Here is a 17300-nt window from a genome sequence, read left to right as displayed (position 1 = left end):
TTCGACCAATCCAGGTTTGTGCCTATCTGGCAAGTGATGCATTGCGTACTGGGTGTGCAAACATGGCCATTTGATAAATGATGACATTCCTACGTTGAAGAATACTTAGGTAGTATTGACGCAATTCATTGATCGTCCAAACCTGGAAAATGCAAGGCCGGGGTTCAGACTCCGTCCAAAAGCTTGGCTCAACATGCGAGCATGTCCCGCACTCAGAAGCAGCTTCCCCTGAGGTTGCCTAGCCAATCCAGGCCTAGCCGCGGCCACGGGGTCACCCAAATGACGGCATTCAACTGCCAGCTCCATGTCCCTCTCCAAGCCTGCTTGCATTGGTCATTTTGCTTGCATCGTTCCTGTCACCATCTGCTACCGACAAACAAACAACCACGACGCTTTAAAAGGTCTTCCGTCGCGCGGTTCGTCTGAAATCTATGTCTTGGCTCTCCCAAGAAATAACCTCCTACACACATTCCGCAAGGCACTGTACGAAGCAACGACCGACGCAACTCAGAAGTCGCGCAAGAAAAGACGGTGTACCGATCCCTCCTCCAGACAATAGCATCAATATGTCGAAACGCACGTCCTCCAGCAACGGCGTCGCCGCCAACACTAAAGGAACCTCGCATACGTTCGAGTCGCCCTACGATAAGCAAAAGGTGCTCCTCGAGTTGACGACGGGCCACTTCTCACTCGTCCGGGCGCTGCACATGGCCGACTACATCACCGAGATGAACGGCTTCTGCGGCATCATGTCCGTTTTCAGCTCGCTGCGCTACTGTCTGGGCGACCCCGCAGATAAGGGGAACCTGTACCTCGCGCTCGCTTTTTTACCGTTCGGCTTGTTCTTTGATTTCATGGATGGGCGCGTGGCGAGGTGGCGCAAGAAGAGTAGTATGATGGGGCAGGAGTTGGATAGTTTGGCTGATTTGGTAGGTCCTCTTCATGTCACTGGTTTCGACATGATGTTTCCCCTCTCGACTGTGGTTATATCAGTGCTGACCATTGTGCTTCTACAGATCTCCTTCGGTCTAGCCCCCGCCTGCGTAGCCTTCTGCCTCGGCCTCCGCACGCCCCTCGACCACGTTCTGCTGACCATTTTCGTGCTGTGCGGCCTGACCCGCCTGGCGCGCTTCAACGTGACGGCCGCTAACATCCCGCACGACGCCTCGGGCAAGGCTTCGTACTTTGAGGGTACCCCCATCCCGACCACGCTGGGGCTCGACGCCATGATGGCCTTCTGGGTCAGCAAGGGCTGGATCCTCGACCAAGTGCCCGGTGGCGTCTGGTTCCAAGGAACTGCGCTTGAGGTCCACCCTGTTGTTGCGATCTTCATTGTTCACGGTTGCTTGATGTGCAGCAAGAGTCTGCATGTGCCCAAGCCTTAAGCCTTGAGGTGGGTAAACAGTGTGTTGAGATGCTTGATTGGGAGTCACGACGATGGCAAGCTCTCCTTTAGCTGGGAGATGAGGACTCGAGACATAAATTGCATAAATTGACGGCATTTCTTTTTATGATGAATACACGCCTTTCAGCTGATTCAAGCTCCTCCAGGTCTTTTAGCTCTTACATGGTCGGGTTATGGGCAATGAAAAAAAAGACAAAAAAAGATCCTATATCATTTCCTCCTTGACCCTTACAGTGGCCAATAGGGATTTGATATTCGAGAATTTATTGCGTTTCCGTGGAATCGGAAGCAGAGGAATACCCCCCTTCATCCCCAATGCATGACACCTCGCGTGAGACATAGATATCATGAGAAGTGTATGAATACCGGATCACGGTTTCTTGGCTTGCTTGAAACCTTGAAAAGATACATACTGAACGCCGGACTCTAGGAAAGAGGAAAACACGCGGAGCATAAATACCAACCTTCATCTATTCGATCAGTGGAGTTCAAGCTGATACTCCGTCCATGTTGATCACCGCCCTCTTCACCATCGCATGTAACTAGCCCATCACCAAAGCTTTCGGTTTGGCCAATATCCCCAACTTCATAAACTTCCACCTAGACCTAGCCCACCGATTTGATCAACCCTTTCAGCACTCCTGCCTGGGATAGTAGTCGCACCCACGTATGAATCAACGGAGTATAGTCTCGCTGCCTCCCCTGAATTTTGGCAATCGCCTCATCGTGGTTGGCGAGCTCCTCCGCGTAATCGGTCTCGATGCTCTGCTGTTCCAAAGACAGCTCGTTCATCATCCTTTGCGCCTGCTCCACGCTGAAGTCGCCGCCCCTAGTCTTCGCAACGAACGATTCGGGCAGAGGCTTCGAATCGACCTGGGCGCGGGTGAGATTAAATTCCGACAGCTTGGGGTCGGTGAATATAGTGAACGGGGAAGGCAGAGTCCAGGCTGGGTTGAGCCGGAAGAGCGTGTCGAGGTTTTGGGCGCAGGCAACGTTGGTGGCCAGTTTGTCGACTAGCGAGACTTGTGGTGATTGGCATAGGGCTAGGATATTGTAAGTCAGGTTCTCGTAGACGGCCATGCGGGTCTGGATTGCTTCCGTGGCGCGGCCAAGCCAGTTGCCTTCTTCGTGTTCGCCGAGACAGAGGGGATTTGCTTCCAGTCCATCCAGCTCCCAGACTTTGCCGTTGAGGGGCACGTAGGCAATATAGTGATTACAAGCGTCGGGGTCTACCTTCTTCGGCTTTTTATTCGTGGTGGAGGCCTTCTTCGATGTCTTCTTGTTGCCTTTCATGCTTCGCTTGTTTCTCTGCAGGCTCTTATGTTGGTCCTCATACTTGCTTTGTAGAATTAGGTCCTCCGAGAGCAGGTCAAGTCGTCGCGCGACCGAATTGTGAACGCCACGTATAAAATCGTTCGTGTCCAGCATGTGTCCTCGACGAGGCGGCAGCGCATCGTTAGTTTCATCCTTGAATTGCTGCATTTCATTTCCGAACCGCGGATCTGGGGTATTCATCAGAATGTTCATGAGCGCAACCGTGGCACAGGCGTTAGCCGTCGTCTGGTTAGCAAACCAGAGGTCTTCGGGGCAGCCGGCGCGTTTTTCTCCCAAACTCTCCTCGGTGGTGTACTGGGAGAGAAACACTAAACCAAACACTGGATTAGGTAGCATGTCTAGCAACTCATCATCCAGGCCAAAAACTTCGTTAATCTTGAATTCTCGCGCTCCCAGCATATGGAGCATGGCGTTGAAGAATGCTGGATCGGATTCTAGCTCAACCCAGCCGGCCCATTCCTTGTGCTCGCCAGGTTTCATACGTTCGATAACTTCATCAAGTATCCTATCACTGTTGGCCGCAATGGTCTTCTCCGCCATATCAGCAGCTTTCCGCTTGGGACGGGAGCTTCTGCTTGGGGTTAGGAGGCTAGCCTTGGGACCGGAAATGATGATCCCAGCTTCATAGTTTGCTGGGACCTTCTTGGATCTGGCCGACCGACGAACCGGGCCGGTGGGAGGATCATTTGAGGTTTCCGTGGTTGGCAAATCTTCAGCAGCTAAAGGGTCGGGCGATGTGTCGTTTTTGACACTATTTCCCTTGGGGGAGGTCATGGCGCGATACACACCCAAACGCCGCATATGATGTGTTGCTTCTCGTAGGACTTGCTCTGCGATCAACAATTCGGCAGCGGCGTTGTCTCACGATGGATGCAGTGAGCTGGCGGTGAAATTTCCAGGAGCAGCTTAAGTAGCTTCAATAGGCGAGATGGGATTGAGCCTGGGATCAAAAATCGGGTTCTGTTGCCTTAATTAAGTGGAGAAGGTGTTCAGGTTGAATGAATCGCAGGAATGGGTAACCCTGAGGAACTGATTTGAGGAGGTTGGATTTTGGTCCATCATTGATCGTGAATCTATAAGTGGTCAGTTCTGAGCCCAATGGCGGACTGGGTTATGAGGAAGAAAAGAGAAGGAAGGAGCGATGATTCTCAGTCGAGTAAGACATGTTGTATGAGCTGCGACTGATGGGATCGGATAGAGAGCATACCAATTCTGGGGGTCATTCATCGACCAGGGCCAATCTATCGGCGCCTGAGAATACTAGTGTTTCGTGAAGGATGGTGTTCTAGCAACAGATAATGCAGAGCTGGATGGTAAGGTGTGTAAGTGCTCTGGAGGTGAGGTAAAACGGGCTTGACTGTCTAACCTAACAAAGAGCTAATCAAGCTGGTAACGATGATGATCTCAAGGTTCATCATATTCTGGTATCTTGAAGATCAAAGACGATATACTAACAAGGATGAACTGTTAGAGAGCTCCTCCTCATATCTCCCAGCAGCTTGAGCTCAATGTCGTTGGTCAAGCTCTGGTGGGGCTGTTTGATCGCACAGTGTGTCATAATGCAGAAGGCTTGAGCAGATGCAAAAACAAAAAATCAGACCTTAACATGACATCTTCATTATACTTAATGGTCATGGATTCATTCCATCTTTATTATGCGCAGTTTGCCAATATTGAAGCTATGGCAGCCCTGAGATTTAATCAGACAATATAGGTGAGAGTTATTACCCAATTACCTACCCATGCAGTTAGGTCCTTTTATTTTCCGCAGTTTTCCCTTGCCTTCACAGTGTTCAACACAGTAATCGCAAGTGCCCCATCCACGGATTGATTTGGGTGACGCGCTTCTGGACGTGACTGGTAATGAAATTTTGGATCGCATTGTAAACAGGCAGACCAGACTGGATTGCTTCACAACCCGCAGGTTCGCCCCCCCCCTGCACAAATAAAGAAGTCTGTCAAACCCAAGTGGCTGCCTGCAACTATCTCTTTTTCAATCTTTGAAGTGATCAAGCGACTGACCGAGAGCTTGCTCGAGTTCCAGACCAACACACTCACCTCGATTTGTGCCTCTAATGGTTGTTCACCACCATTACGGAATGCCATGAATGCGACACCGCGCATGCGGGCTGGGGCTTTCCCACCAACCCCAGGAACATTAGCTCGAGGTCGAAGGGATCCTTCGCCCCCTCCCAGACAACAGAGACAAACAAGAACATTACCACCCGCACCCGAAAACGTGGCTGCTATACCCCCCGATAGACAACCTCTAATACCCCTCGACGTGATCGATGCTCCGAGCCAGAGGTTGTATGCCGTGGCTTTCTATCTGGCCTTGTTCGCATGGCGCATTTGGGATTGGCTGCAGCTGGTCGAGGATGATGTTGGTTCGTTGGTGCAATTCTTGAAATGGGTGGGCATCGACTTTGTCTTCCTCTTCATGGGGTTGCCTTCACTGAGGATACCATGGCTAGACATGTCACAACCAGTCATCACTGGCCTATTCTTCGTTCAGTTCTGCCTAAACTGGGTCTTGATGTTTAATATCCAAGTCCCCTGGATGGCATGGCTGCTAGGATTTGCCAAGGTGTTCTACGATCGCGAGCTTTCCATTTCCGAGCACAGCGTCAGGGTGTCAAGCATCTTGCACAACCACTCCCTGATCATGGGAAAGCAGATCATCAACATTCTGCCCGAGGGGTCAGCTTTGCTCAACCCTGAAAAGACACCATACTGCATATCAGACCGCAAAGGGCAGCAATTTGCTACGCTACCTATGTACTTCAATGCGACCGTACCTGCCGCAGTCGAGCTCCTTCGAATCGATCTCGAGACCAACAACGAGGAGATTATAAAGTTCACTAAGTACCAGCTCAAGGAACTAGGCAGGCAGGCTAAACGCATCACCGAGGAGGGGACTGTGACATCTTACAAATACGAATACCCGGTTAAGAAAGTGGGTGCATATCGGCTGTACAAGGTCCTCGACGAATACAACCTGGAGGTCCAAAGAGACACTGGTCCTACATATGTCGTTTCGTGCCCCAAGGCGCGTGTACGTCCATCCGAATTATCCTCCAGATGCGTCAACGATCTATCAAATCTGTCGTTGGAAGTGGTGGGGACACCCCCTCTGAAGATCGTATACAGCCGGACCATCAATGGTAAAGACCATAGCTTCCACTTCCAGAGTTTGCAGCCCGACGACTTCTCGTCTCCTCTGTTTAGCTCAGGGCGGTCTTCTGCCTTGGTGCCCCAAGAAGGTGAGGACTTCACATGGGCAAGATCGCAGGTGGTCCAGGTTTCATTGAATGAGTCGATGAGCCAGGCTGGCGAATGGCAATACACAATCGACGAGGTCCACGATGGTTTCGGAAACATTGGCCTGTACCGGGAAACCGGCGACGAGAACGAGCTAAAGCCAAAGCCAAAGGATCAGCTTCAAAACTTTGTTGTCAGGGAGCGACCTCGGGCGACTCTTGTTGGTTGCGACATCCGAAACCCTTTGAAGGTTGCCAAGAGGGACAGCGTCCAGCTCCCTTTGAAATTTGGTCTACCGGATCGGGCACCAGATGGCGCTCCTCACACCATCACCTGGCAATTTTCGCCTATCGATACTCTTAGTAAGAGTGGCGAACATGGCGATGTTGTCGAGATCGGATCGTTCACGGCGAAGAATGCGGAACATCTACCGACTGTGTCTGCGCCAGGTCTCTACACGCTCAAGTCGATTTCGTGCGAATCCTGTGAGGGTGAGATCGAAGAACCTTCTTCGTGCCTCCTGCTCAACCCGCTAGAGCCCAAGCTGAAGATCTCTCACGAGGAGATCCCAGACAAGTGCGCCGGCAACTCCATCGGTTTGAGAGTAGACCTGGATCTCATTGGAACACCGCCGTTCAACGTTCGCTATGATGTCATCAGCGATAACGAGCGACCGAGGACTGAAAAGGTTATAGTCAATGGACTACGACAACAAATCGAACTCCTGCCAAGGGAGGCTGGTCGATATCAGTACAGGTTCAGGAGACTGCAAGATGCCATATACGAAGTTCCATTGCCTTTGACGGATGAATACTACCTCGAACAGAACGTCAAACCTCCTGCGTCTGCGCACTTCTTGAACCCTGAAGTCATCAGCGCCTGTCTGGACGAACCGGTCAAGGTCGACGTAAAACTCAATGGAGATGGGCCCTTTACACTCGAGTATGAAATGGTCCATAATGGTAAGAGAAAGTCACAGAAGGTCTCGGACGTCACGTCGACTACTTATAGTATTGAGACGGCTCCTCTGTCCCAAGGTGGCGAATACACGCTTGCTTTGACCAGCATCACGGACAAGACTGGCTGCCGCATCTTCTTGAAGGAGGAAACCAAGATTTCCGTCAGAAGGCAGCGACCCCGGGCTGCGTTTGGTCTGATTGAGAACAAGAGGCTCGCTACGGTTGTGGAGGACGCCAAGCTCAACATTCCCCTACGTCTCTCAGGCGACGGGCCGTTCCGAATAACCTACCGCAACGTGGATGGAAACAAAGGCGATCAGGTCTACGTGGCTCGATCGTCAAACGATTTCATCGAGACGAGCGAGCGGGGGACGTTTGAAATTACGGATGTGATGGACAATCAATGCCACGGACAGGTCGATCCAAAGGCGTCTATGTTTGATGTGCGCTGGTTCCCCCGACCAGAGCTGTCACTGTTGCCGGACGATCGCATCACAGAGAGGGGCAGCGTATTTGTGAAACAAGAGGTCTGCGAAGGCGACGTCGACGGGTTTGAAGTCGCACTCAAAGGTAAGTTCAAGGTCCATAGTACCAGAGAGGATTTATTTGTTAATGTTTTCCAGGTGCCCCTCCCTACCATGTTTCCTATGAGGTCAGACACAAGCCGAGTTCGGGTTCTGGATCAGTTGCCCGCAAAGATTTCGATGCCGCTCTTCCCAAGGCGTCGGTTCCTATGGACACGGCCAAGGCAGGACTTTACACGTACAAGTTCTCGGCCCTGGCCGACAACCTGTACAACAACGACCAGAGAAATCTCCGGCCGCTCACACTCGAGCAGACTGTCAACGCCAAACCGTCTGCTTCCTTTGTCAAGCCGGGCCAGACATTCAAGTTCTGTAGTGCTGAACCGGGTTCCGAGGAGCCGATTCCCATCACCCTTCAAGGCGTTGCGCCCTTCTATGTGGAGATTGAGATCCGCCATCACACCAACAGTTTCCCTGAAATATTCCGCATCCCTAATATTCCGACCAACTCGTACGACATTCGAATTCCTCAGAATCACCTCAATCTTGGAAATCAGGCCATCCGCATCCGCAAGGTCCGAGATGCACGAGGGTGCCAGCACAAGACCGATTCGGGCGGGCCTTTTGTTCAGGTTCAACTCTTCGATGCGCCAGCCATCTATCCATCCGAGACTCGGACCGACTACTGTGTTGGGGAACGTATTGCGTACACCCTTTCCGGTACGCCGCCGTTCGAGGTGCAGTACTCGTTTGGTGGGTACCAAAAGAAGGCCAAATCGCAAGGGATGCACTTCCGTCGCATCGCCGAGTCACCCGGTGACTTTGCCATCACATCGATCAGTGACAAGGCTTCCGAGTGCCGCAGGCCCATTGACATCACCAAGACCATCCATCCCTTGCCATCAGTCAGGATATCTCGCGGAAAGGTAATCCAAGTCGATATTCACGAGGGTAGCGAGGTGGAAATCTTGTTCGAATTCTGGGGCACGCCGCCGTTTGACTTCACCTACACGCGAAGCACGAATGCGCGGAAGGGACAGAAGAGCGTTGTGCTAGAGACGAAACACGACGTCTCATATGAACATAGCAAGATCATCGTTGCCAACCTTGAGGGTACGTACGAGGTGGTGGCCATCAAGGATAAATTCTGCGCATTCAGCACGCTGAATGTAGAGACGGACAATGCGCAGAAGAGGCTTCAGTAGTTGGGTAGTTGGTTGTTGAGGACGAAAAGAAATGTCGGAATCATCTAACTGCGAAAACGAAGCATTGTGGAGAAGGATGGCATTGCATGAGCACGGCGTTTATTCATGGGTTTGGTATGTAATAGTCAAGTGTCACGTAGATTATGAACATGACAAGAAACTGGAACGGATTTGATTTCCTACGGACACACTCTCATAGTCCTCCCTTCTATCGGATAGACATGGATGTGATGTTGATTTGGGCGTGAAGATACGCCGTTCCGGGACCGGTGCGGAGATCTGTGCGATTGCTGAGAGCCGATCGCACTCCAGAGCTCTCGATACAGCCATGACCTGGACAAACTTGTCCTTGTCAACGTCAATTCACTCAAATCCCGAAGCACCATTAGACCATCCCATCTGTGCTTACTCCAATTTACACAACACGCAATGTCCGCCCTGCCAATAACAGACGGCGCCGAGCGTCTCAAAAACCGCAAGCCGGTTCCCAAGATGCCGCCGGCGTACCTGGCCACGTCGGCTGATTCGCCGCTCAAGGTAGACAAAGAATTGTACGCCGCTGCGCAGGGAGCACCGAGGGTTTTGGTGGAACAATTTACGCTGCCGATCCGGAGCGGGAGGGCGTGGAAGGTGCCCGCCGGGGGGATTGTGAGGATTAGCACGCCGGACGGGGGACAGGTTGGTATGTATTGATTTCTGGGTTACAAGGAGACTGAGAGGCAGGATGGTTGTGGTATTTTTGGTTTTGCTAGATTCGAATTCGGTCGTGGGGTCTGAGGATTGGAAAGCCTACGCATTCAATGAGGTTCATCGACCCAGCTTGATACCCAGATTTGGAAAATTGGTACCTTGGAAGTCATGCAGGAATTTGCACGTCGCTATCGGGTTATACTTTGTGTGAAAGAAGGTAGCTGACATAGAAGTCCCCAGGCGACCTCAATATCTGGAATGCTCACAACCCACGCGAGCGCTTTTGGACATCCCGCACAAAACAACTCCACGCCTCCCATGTCTCTACTTACGACCGTCTGTGGTCCTGCCTGCCTTACATGCGGCCGCTAGCCACCATCATCGCCGACTCTCTGTCGTGGTACGGCGTCGACGAGCACGGGGGAAGGGTGCATGATCTGTTGGGGACGCGGTGCGATCCTTACATCAACGCTGTGCTTTCCGGTGCCGATCTTAAGGCAACAGGAGAAGTTGTGGGAGAAGGCGGAGGGTACGATTTTCACTGTCATTCCAATCTGGTTAGAGCGGTCTTGCCGTTTGGCCTCGAGGAGAGGGACGTACATGATGTGATTAATCTCTTCCAGGTCACGGGGCTGGATGAGGCAGGGAGGTATTTCATGAATCCTTGCCCGGCGGAGAGGGGGGATTATATCGAGTTTTTGGCCGAGGGCGATTTGTTGATGGCTCTGAGTGAGTTGGCGTCTTTTACTCCTTTTCCACTCTTTTCCTCTTTGAATAAAACTGACACCCCTGGGTTAGGCACCTGTCCCGGCGGGGACTTGTCTTTATGGGGATTTGGAAGTGATAGTGAGAAGGAGATGATGAAGTGCTGTCGGCCGCTGAAAGTCGAGGTTTTCCGGCTCGAGGACGAGGACTTGTTACGGAAGGGCGGGTGGAAGCCGGCTGAGATGGCTCCGTATAAGGGGGTACATGGAATGGCGATTCCGCGGGGCGAGCATGAGAAGAAGACTTGATCATCGCTCCTTTTTGTAGCTTGTGGTCTGTAATTGTCACCACAGTATAGGTAGAAGCCGGATGAAGAAGTACCATGGTTCCATTGTAAGCCTGGGACGAGACTACCCGACCTACTTCCGGGGACCAGTTTCGCAGAAGAAAATTGTAAGTGCAAGCTGCCTATACTGTTGATATTCTTCATGAAAGCTCCTGCATATTAGACTGTATATGTCTTTTACATTACGTGTAGTCCAAGGAGAAGGTCCCGATCGATTCAGGTTAGCATACCAAGTTATGCCCATGCTGAACTAGGAGATGGAAGTCATAATCCAAGAAATCCACATGCAAATACCTCACCGGTGATTTTTAGTATGATATACGACTACAGCATCTTGAAATAGTAAGGGCGTTTGCTATGTTCAGTCCGGAACTGGCATCCTGATACATGAAATTACGCAGAACAGCCGGCCTTGCGCACACGTATCAGGCTACTTAACATTACCCGCCTTTAGGTGCCAAGGTGTCATGATGTAAGACGCAAGAGTGGTGAAAGCGGCGGTGGCTAGCCTGAGGGGTTCTGCGGTAGATGTGCCGGAGGTCTTTGACAGCTCAAGTCGAGGTAGGATGAGTTTGATACTTGGATCCTCCTAATTCCGCGGATTTTAGGAGAATCCCGTCACCGACGCAGTAGTATTGGGCGAAACATCTAGAAGGAAGATCTAGAAAAGCTGTGAGAATTCCTTGGCGCATCTCTCGATTGCCCTTCTGTAGATCCCCTAGTCTATTCAGTGAGTAAAAGAAAACATAGACATATTCTCTCGTATCAAGTGTCAGGGGTTGAGTAATCCCCCACGCCCGTGACGCTGCTGCATGTTTCTCATTCCCGACGAAGCCTCGTATTCGTGTCCTCCAGCAAACAAATGTGTATTCTCGGGTCACCATTTTGTCCTTTTACCCGTGCAGTAAAACTCATGACTGTTCCCCAGAGCGAATACGACGCACACCACAATAAGCTTGATATGAAATCATTCACAGCTTGTCGACGGAAGGACTTGGTTGCGTCCCCTGGTGCTTCGATGGTCAGTCGGCATATCTTAGGATGATTTGCCCCCCTCAGCAGGTCTGTGGTATGTGTGGTACAATTATACCCTGCTTCCTGGCCTCCAGGTCGTCTACGATAACTTCCAAGCTCGACCTTTCCCCCACGTTGGGTAGCACCGAGAGTACAACGCAGCTTTCACCATTGGTTGAAGTTTCGAATAGTGACACTCATATTGACCTGTAATAGGACCGAAACTGCATATGAGAGGCCATTAAGATACTATGACTTGTGATAATGATGGTATGTTTGGTGTGGTGCGGTGATCACTCGGGCGAGTAAGACTCTGGACTCAGTTCCCAGACAGGATGCTACAGGGGCCGACGCCCTCGAGAGCCGGATACGAAAGAGACTAACTGACCCTGTCCTTGTCGAACGGTGCGCGTTCCTGAAACGATTCGATGGAGAAAGTTCTTGGCCACACCGGATGGCTGAATGAGGTTAGACACGATTATCCATCTCGGGGAATCCTGGTTCACCCTGGGGACGATATCGAACCACTCTGCATTGTGGTCGGGTCGAGTACTCTACCGCATAGTAAGTGACCGTCGTCGATAGTCCGTTCCGTCGTGTAGGTTTTGCTACGTCCTAATCAGGTAACAAGTGAGGTTGTCAATTTGATGTGCTCTATTGGTGGTGTCATGATCCAGACCTGTGCTTGGATCCGAGCGGTGCCGAGGCCGCTTCCGTATCTATCTGCAGCATCCCGACTTTGGCCGTCTTATCGCCTCCTTGGCTTCAATTTAGGTGAAAGGCCTGGGACTTGCGAACAGATAGTCATGGACGTCGAGGGTTTCCTGGCTAGTTGCCCGTTACACAACATGGAAGGCTCGGAACTCCTGGAAAACGTGGCCAAGGACCCCTTTCGAGAAGGAAATGACGAGATGTCTTCGCATCATGCACAATTCCAAATCGACATGTCGGAACACCCACGTATGATAAATGTTTCTTTTACCCCCCACTTGAAACTAGTTATAGCAGCAGAGGAGCAGGCACGTAACCGCAGGTGCAACCACACAAGACCTGTCGGTAAACAACGACAGGTATACGCGACCTTCATAGTATGAGGGGAATGTTGTTGGTCGAGATCGCAGGTCGAGATCTCAAGCGCCCTACTGTGCACGAGATTATGATAGCCGGAGATCCAATTCGGGATAAGGCGCTGTCAATCCCTGGGGCTTAATGCCGGACGTATACCCGCCTCAGGCTGCCGATCGGCCGAGGCTGGACGATTACAGGCAATGAATCCTTCGGTTATCTTAAATGTGAGATCGAGGGAAAAGAAGCTGTTTCGTACTCAGGTCGGTGCCGCGGTTTCCATACAAGCCGTTTTGACAGGGTAATTGATTGGCGTAGATGTGTGAATGATTGGATCCTGGTTGTGTTGACCACACCGGTATAGGCCATGTAAGCACGATCCTGCAGCCAGCCGTCACGGTCAAGATACATCTCTCGTTGACATCCCCGCGCGGGAGATCGCCTCGTCTCATCAAAGTCGGCGAATGATGAAAGGCAAGAAAAGCTCTGGAAAATAGGAAAAAATCCGAGCTTGCAATCATCAGCAGAATTTACGACTGAAGTCATTGGCCAAATGAGGGATGGCATTTCGTGATGTCTCTTGCATGTGTCGGCGGTAAGATGAGATCCCTTACCTCAACACAGCGAACCTGTGCAGGACTCGTGGAAAAGAGGGTCTTCATGTGACATTCCAGACGGCCACTTGAAAGCATGTCAAAGGCCGTACGAGCCCTGGCCCCAAGCAGGTGAAGGGCTGCTCACAGTGCTCACAGTCCACGTTAGTATCGGCTTGCACATACATTGATAAGCCTGCACCGTCACCTCCAAAGGTTGATCTGTCTGGTCCAACGCCCAGTTGGTTCGGCTGCGAGCTGTCTAATTATGTCTCGACAAGGCATGAGGCTAACGAAACTAACTGTGAGCTTATCTCAACGTGGCTACGGAAGGCAACCTCGGCGTGCTGACGATTGGACTTGTCAAATCCAGACTTTCCTAGTGCGTTAGTGCGTGCCAAGCAGCCAGGTAGTAAGTATACTGAAGCACACCAGCCATACCTAGAACGGTCGGCTTGAGAGGGCCCTGCGTTCAAGCTTGAGAGTTGAGTTCCCGCCGTCATCAAAGTTTGTTAGTATGGCTTCAACGGAGCCATGCGAGTCAGACAATAGGGGGTCGGTTCGGCGCGCAGAAGTGGCTGGCCCGTTGGTTTATTAGCCCCCCATCAATCTAATGCGGCCCGTTCGAGTTACGCGGTCCCGGTTCTCTGGTCGGAGATTGTGCAACCTCACCGGTTGACATGACTTGGATTTGGGTCGATTCCCAGCCAAGGCGGTTTAGCAACCAAGACCTTGGGTAAAGGTACAGAGCATTGATTGGATACTGGCACATGAGGATGTTATGTCAACTATAATTGCCCAACCATGGTGCATCTCACCCAGTTTAGACCGCTTACAAAGAGAGAGGGGCGGCGATTGTCAGTTACGAACAGACCCTTGCTGAAGTAGTCACTGTCACCAGCTTGGCTCCCCTGCCACACTCTAGACCTGCCGTCAAAGCGTTATGCCATACATTCGTGAGAGGTTCTCTGCGATTTGACCTCGCATATAGTCACGTTCATTTAGGACGCCAGACGAGGGGAACTACGGTCTGCACATCAATTGAGGAGCTGCAACTGTGAAGTCCGTTTTGCCTTTCCAATCACTCAGGCGGACGACATGCTATCCTTCGCCTCGTCTGAGTGCTCAATGTCAGGGCAAAACCCGGATACACTGTTCGTCTCCTCTCCTTTGGCTGCAGGGCCGGCCATCGACCAGGTATATCCTAGATTGAAGTATGCCAGGCAATCCTACCGAGCCCAAACTCTGCGTCCGCCGCCGCCCGCCCAAGCAAACAAATCTCAAACAGAGAGCTCGGTGGCTGTGGCAGCCCAAGTTATAATGCATCTGCCCACCTGATCGGCCTAGTCGCAGTTTCAGCCAATGGCACCCCACACAATCCCTAATCGCCGACTCCAGCAACCTAGAGTAACGAATTGCAGGGTAACCCATCGTCCACTGCCCAGTATATGGCCGAGGATCTGAGGCGATCGGCCGACAAAGTCGCCAAGCTTGAATTCTCCGAGTCCACAGATTATCTGGGTCATCCTGATCATCCTCACTCCAACCCTTCGATCGTCTGGAGATTGTTGCCCGTTTTCAACTTTTGCCTACTCTTTACTAGTCTACCGATTTCATTTCCTCGGATACGTTGCAGTCCAACGGCCTGAGAAACTGTTCCCTTCATTTTTCACAGTTCTGTCGACGACCTCCTCAACGTCGTGTTCCGTCCTCCGCTAGTTTCACCTACTGCACGTCAACTCGAGCTTAAATGGTCCTCTTGCATCTCGTACGTGATCGTCCATAGTAACTGGACCAACCCCGGGGGGATCTCCGGTCAACTATTGAACCACCAAGTCCACTGCCGAAAGTCTTGATATATTGTTGGCGAGGGAGCTGCTCAAAAGAACCTGAACAACTGAAACTAACGTGGATCTCCGCCCTCACACCAATTTGCCGACTTGTTACTCTCTTTTCTATCCTAGCCAACATGGTGTACTGCGGGAAGCCCTCGAGGGGCTGTCAGATGTGCAGGACGAGGAGAATAAAGGTTGGTCATGTCTTGGGTGGCAAGTCACTAACACACACACTCTCAACTGATCATGACAACATAGTGTGATGAGACAAAGCCCACATGCAACCAGTGTGCCAAGTCTCGAAGACAATGTCCTGGATACAAGGACGAGTTCGACCTAGTGTTCCGGAACGAAACCCAGGCCACCGAACGGAGGGCTCGCAAGGCCAATAAGAAGGCCTTGGCACAGAAGATGGGCAAGACGGGATCGGGAGACGACTCGGGCGATTTGGTGTCGCCCACTGGATCATGTAAGAACGCCATCAAGTCGCCCATGGAGCAAGCCCTCATCCCGGCCTTGAATGTGCCCTTGGAGACCCAAGCCACCTGCCACTTCGTGTCCAATTTCGTTCTGGTGCCGCAGCAAGGAAGCACCCGAGGCTTCCTCGACTTCCTGATCCCCATGCTGAAGTCGGAGGGCGCCAACAGTCATCTGCAGAAGGCCTTCAATGCGTGCTCCATGGCTCTTCTCAACAATCGAGCAGCGGGGAGAAACAACTTCGCCGACAAGGCGCTAAACGAGTATACGCAAGCGCTTATGGGAACCAATGCTGCGTTACGAGATCCTGAGGCGCAGAAAGCCGATTCGACGTTAGCGGCTGTATTACTACTTGGACTATTCGAAAATATCACGGCCAAACAGCTGGGTATGCTGGCGTGGGGCTCTCACATCGAAGGAGCAATCCAACTGGTCAAGCAACGGGGCAGAAAGCAGTTGCGCACTCGAATCGGACTACTACTGTTTATTGCCGTCCGGACGCAAATGGTATGCCGCAATGCCGAGGACCACTTCCACGGGATTGCTACTGACAAGACCTAGATTATCCACACACTCACATCAGGCAAAGCGCCCATCATGGGTGCAGAATGGTGGATAGACGACGCCGTCAAAGACGAAACGGCGGCAGGCTGCCAGCGCGTTTTGGTCAAAACAGCCGAGCTGCGAGCCGAAGTAACGCGGCTGATGAACTGCATGATCCGGACCCCCGACAACATAGAGATCATGCTCAACATGATACGGCGGGCGCAGGTGGTGGACCAGATGGCCGTCAGCTGGATGAAGAACGCGCCCGAGATCTGGCAGTACAAGACGGTCGCCTGGGAGGACCACGTTCCCAACGGCGACTACGCCAAGGCCGAGGTGTTCCCCGGCCGCGTCGACCTCTATACCGACTTCTGGATTGCTAGCGTCTGGAATATGGCGAGGACGTCGCGGCTTATCCTTGCCTCTATCATTGTGCGGTGCGCCGCATGGGTGTGTTCGCCTGTCGATTACCGGACGACGCCCGAGTACGCGACCGCCGCGCGGACCTGTGTCGATACTATTACGGATATCGTGGCTTCGGTGCCCTATCATCTGGGTTGGCACTTGAACAAGCAGCGTATTCTCCAAAAGGCGAACCTCGGTCGGTTCGCCTGTGGCCACGAAGATTCGCAGAAGGGGTTGGCAGGGTATTTCCTAACTTGGCCCTTGGCTGTCATGAACAACCAGGATTACACGACTGATGCCCAGCGCCAATGGGTCCACGGGAGACTAAAGTATATTGCTGACGAGCTGGGCGTCAAGTACGCGCATATTCTGGCCCAAGTAAGCTGTTCCATCTCCGCTCCCTCCCCAAAACAGAAACCCCGGCTGACCCAAATTCACTCCAGCTCTCGGTCCGCATCCCCTCCATGCTGATCCGCCGCGACGGCCTCATGGCCTCGCCTTACGGTGCGGCCCAAAATTTCGAGAAGCTCCTTAATGCCCGTTACGCCCCGCCTTCGGCTGGCTACTCCATGAACCCCCTGCAGCAGCGCGAGGCCATGCAGAAGGAGTACTTCGAGCAACGGAAAGCCGAGCTCATCACGAAAGCTTCGGGCAGTCAGACGGCGGGGCCAGAGACGAGATGGGCGGCGCAGCAGTGGCTTACGGTATGTTGCCTTCGGGTGTTTAATTGGCGCTGTTCGTTTTTGGCTAATATATTGTTGTTGGGTTTGAAGCTATCGGACGCGGAGGATCAAACGAATCCGCATGCGCTTGTCATTGGGCAGGAGCAGCAGGTGCCTAGTGCTGGGCAGTGATCAGTCGACCTGTATCACGATGTGCTGAATGAACTTCCAATGTCCAATGTCGGGTATCCCCGTTTTCCATTTGGAAGAGAT

The 17300-nt window shown here is 52.1% G+C and overlaps 5 protein-coding genes across 5 annotated transcripts; 4 read left to right on the top strand and 1 right to left on the bottom strand.

Annotated features, from left to right (window-relative positions):
- Nucleotides 1-566: 566 nt before the first annotated feature.
- BCR38DRAFT_459836 (CDP-diacylglycerol-serine O-phosphatidyltransferase) lies at nucleotides 567-1385 on the top strand (the record flags this gene model as incomplete). The annotated part of the gene is made up of 2 exons (XM_040862337.1): nucleotides 567-929; nucleotides 1017-1385. 2 exons carry the CDS (start codon nucleotides 567-569, stop codon nucleotides 1383-1385), a joined length of 732 nt encoding a protein of 243 aa, XP_040713121.1.
- A 626-nt stretch (nucleotides 1386-2011) lies between these two features.
- On the bottom strand, nucleotides 2012-3514 carry BCR38DRAFT_412000 (uncharacterized protein; the record flags this gene model as incomplete). The annotated part of the gene is made up of 1 exon (XM_040858639.1): nucleotides 2012-3514. The coding sequence occupies one exon, from the start codon at nucleotides 3512-3514 to the stop codon at nucleotides 2012-2014; it is 1503 nt and encodes a 500-aa protein (XP_040713120.1).
- Nucleotides 3515-4580: 1066 nt separating this feature from the next.
- On the top strand, nucleotides 4581-8861 carry BCR38DRAFT_442817 (uncharacterized protein). Its single transcript, XM_040860835.1, has 2 exons — nucleotides 4581-7530; nucleotides 7584-8861. The coding sequence occupies exons 1-2, from the start codon at nucleotides 4845-4847 to the stop codon at nucleotides 8687-8689; spliced, it is 3792 nt and encodes a 1263-aa protein (XP_040713119.1). The 5' UTR covers nucleotides 4581-4844; the 3' UTR covers nucleotides 8690-8861.
- A 257-nt stretch (nucleotides 8862-9118) lies between these two features.
- BCR38DRAFT_348615 (uncharacterized protein) lies at nucleotides 9119-10392 on the top strand (the record flags this gene model as incomplete). The annotated part of the gene is made up of 4 exons (XM_040856438.1): nucleotides 9119-9371; nucleotides 9620-9862; nucleotides 9899-10108; nucleotides 10178-10392. The coding sequence occupies 4 exons, from the start codon at nucleotides 9119-9121 to the stop codon at nucleotides 10390-10392; spliced, it is 921 nt and encodes a 306-aa protein (XP_040713118.1).
- Nucleotides 10393-14802: 4410 nt separating this feature from the next.
- BCR38DRAFT_48670 (uncharacterized protein) lies at nucleotides 14803-17226 on the top strand. Its single transcript, XM_040864064.1, has 5 exons — nucleotides 14803-15131; nucleotides 15196-15921; nucleotides 15976-16743; nucleotides 16809-17069; nucleotides 17139-17226. Exons 1-5 carry the CDS (start codon nucleotides 15072-15074, stop codon nucleotides 17217-17219), a joined length of 1896 nt encoding a protein of 631 aa, XP_040713117.1. The 5' UTR covers nucleotides 14803-15071; the 3' UTR covers nucleotides 17220-17226.
- The last annotated feature ends 74 nt before the right edge of the window (nucleotides 17227-17300 follow it).

The sequence above is a fragment of the Pseudomassariella vexata genome (assembly GCF_002105095.1).
Source record: "Pseudomassariella vexata strain CBS 129021 chromosome Unknown BCR38scaffold_11, whole genome shotgun sequence".
NCBI classification, from domain to species: Eukaryota; Fungi; Ascomycota; class Sordariomycetes; order Amphisphaeriales; family Pseudomassariaceae; genus Pseudomassariella; species Pseudomassariella vexata.
The sequence above is the reverse complement of the archived record's forward strand: the minus strand, read 5'-3'. Positions and strand labels throughout refer to the sequence as shown.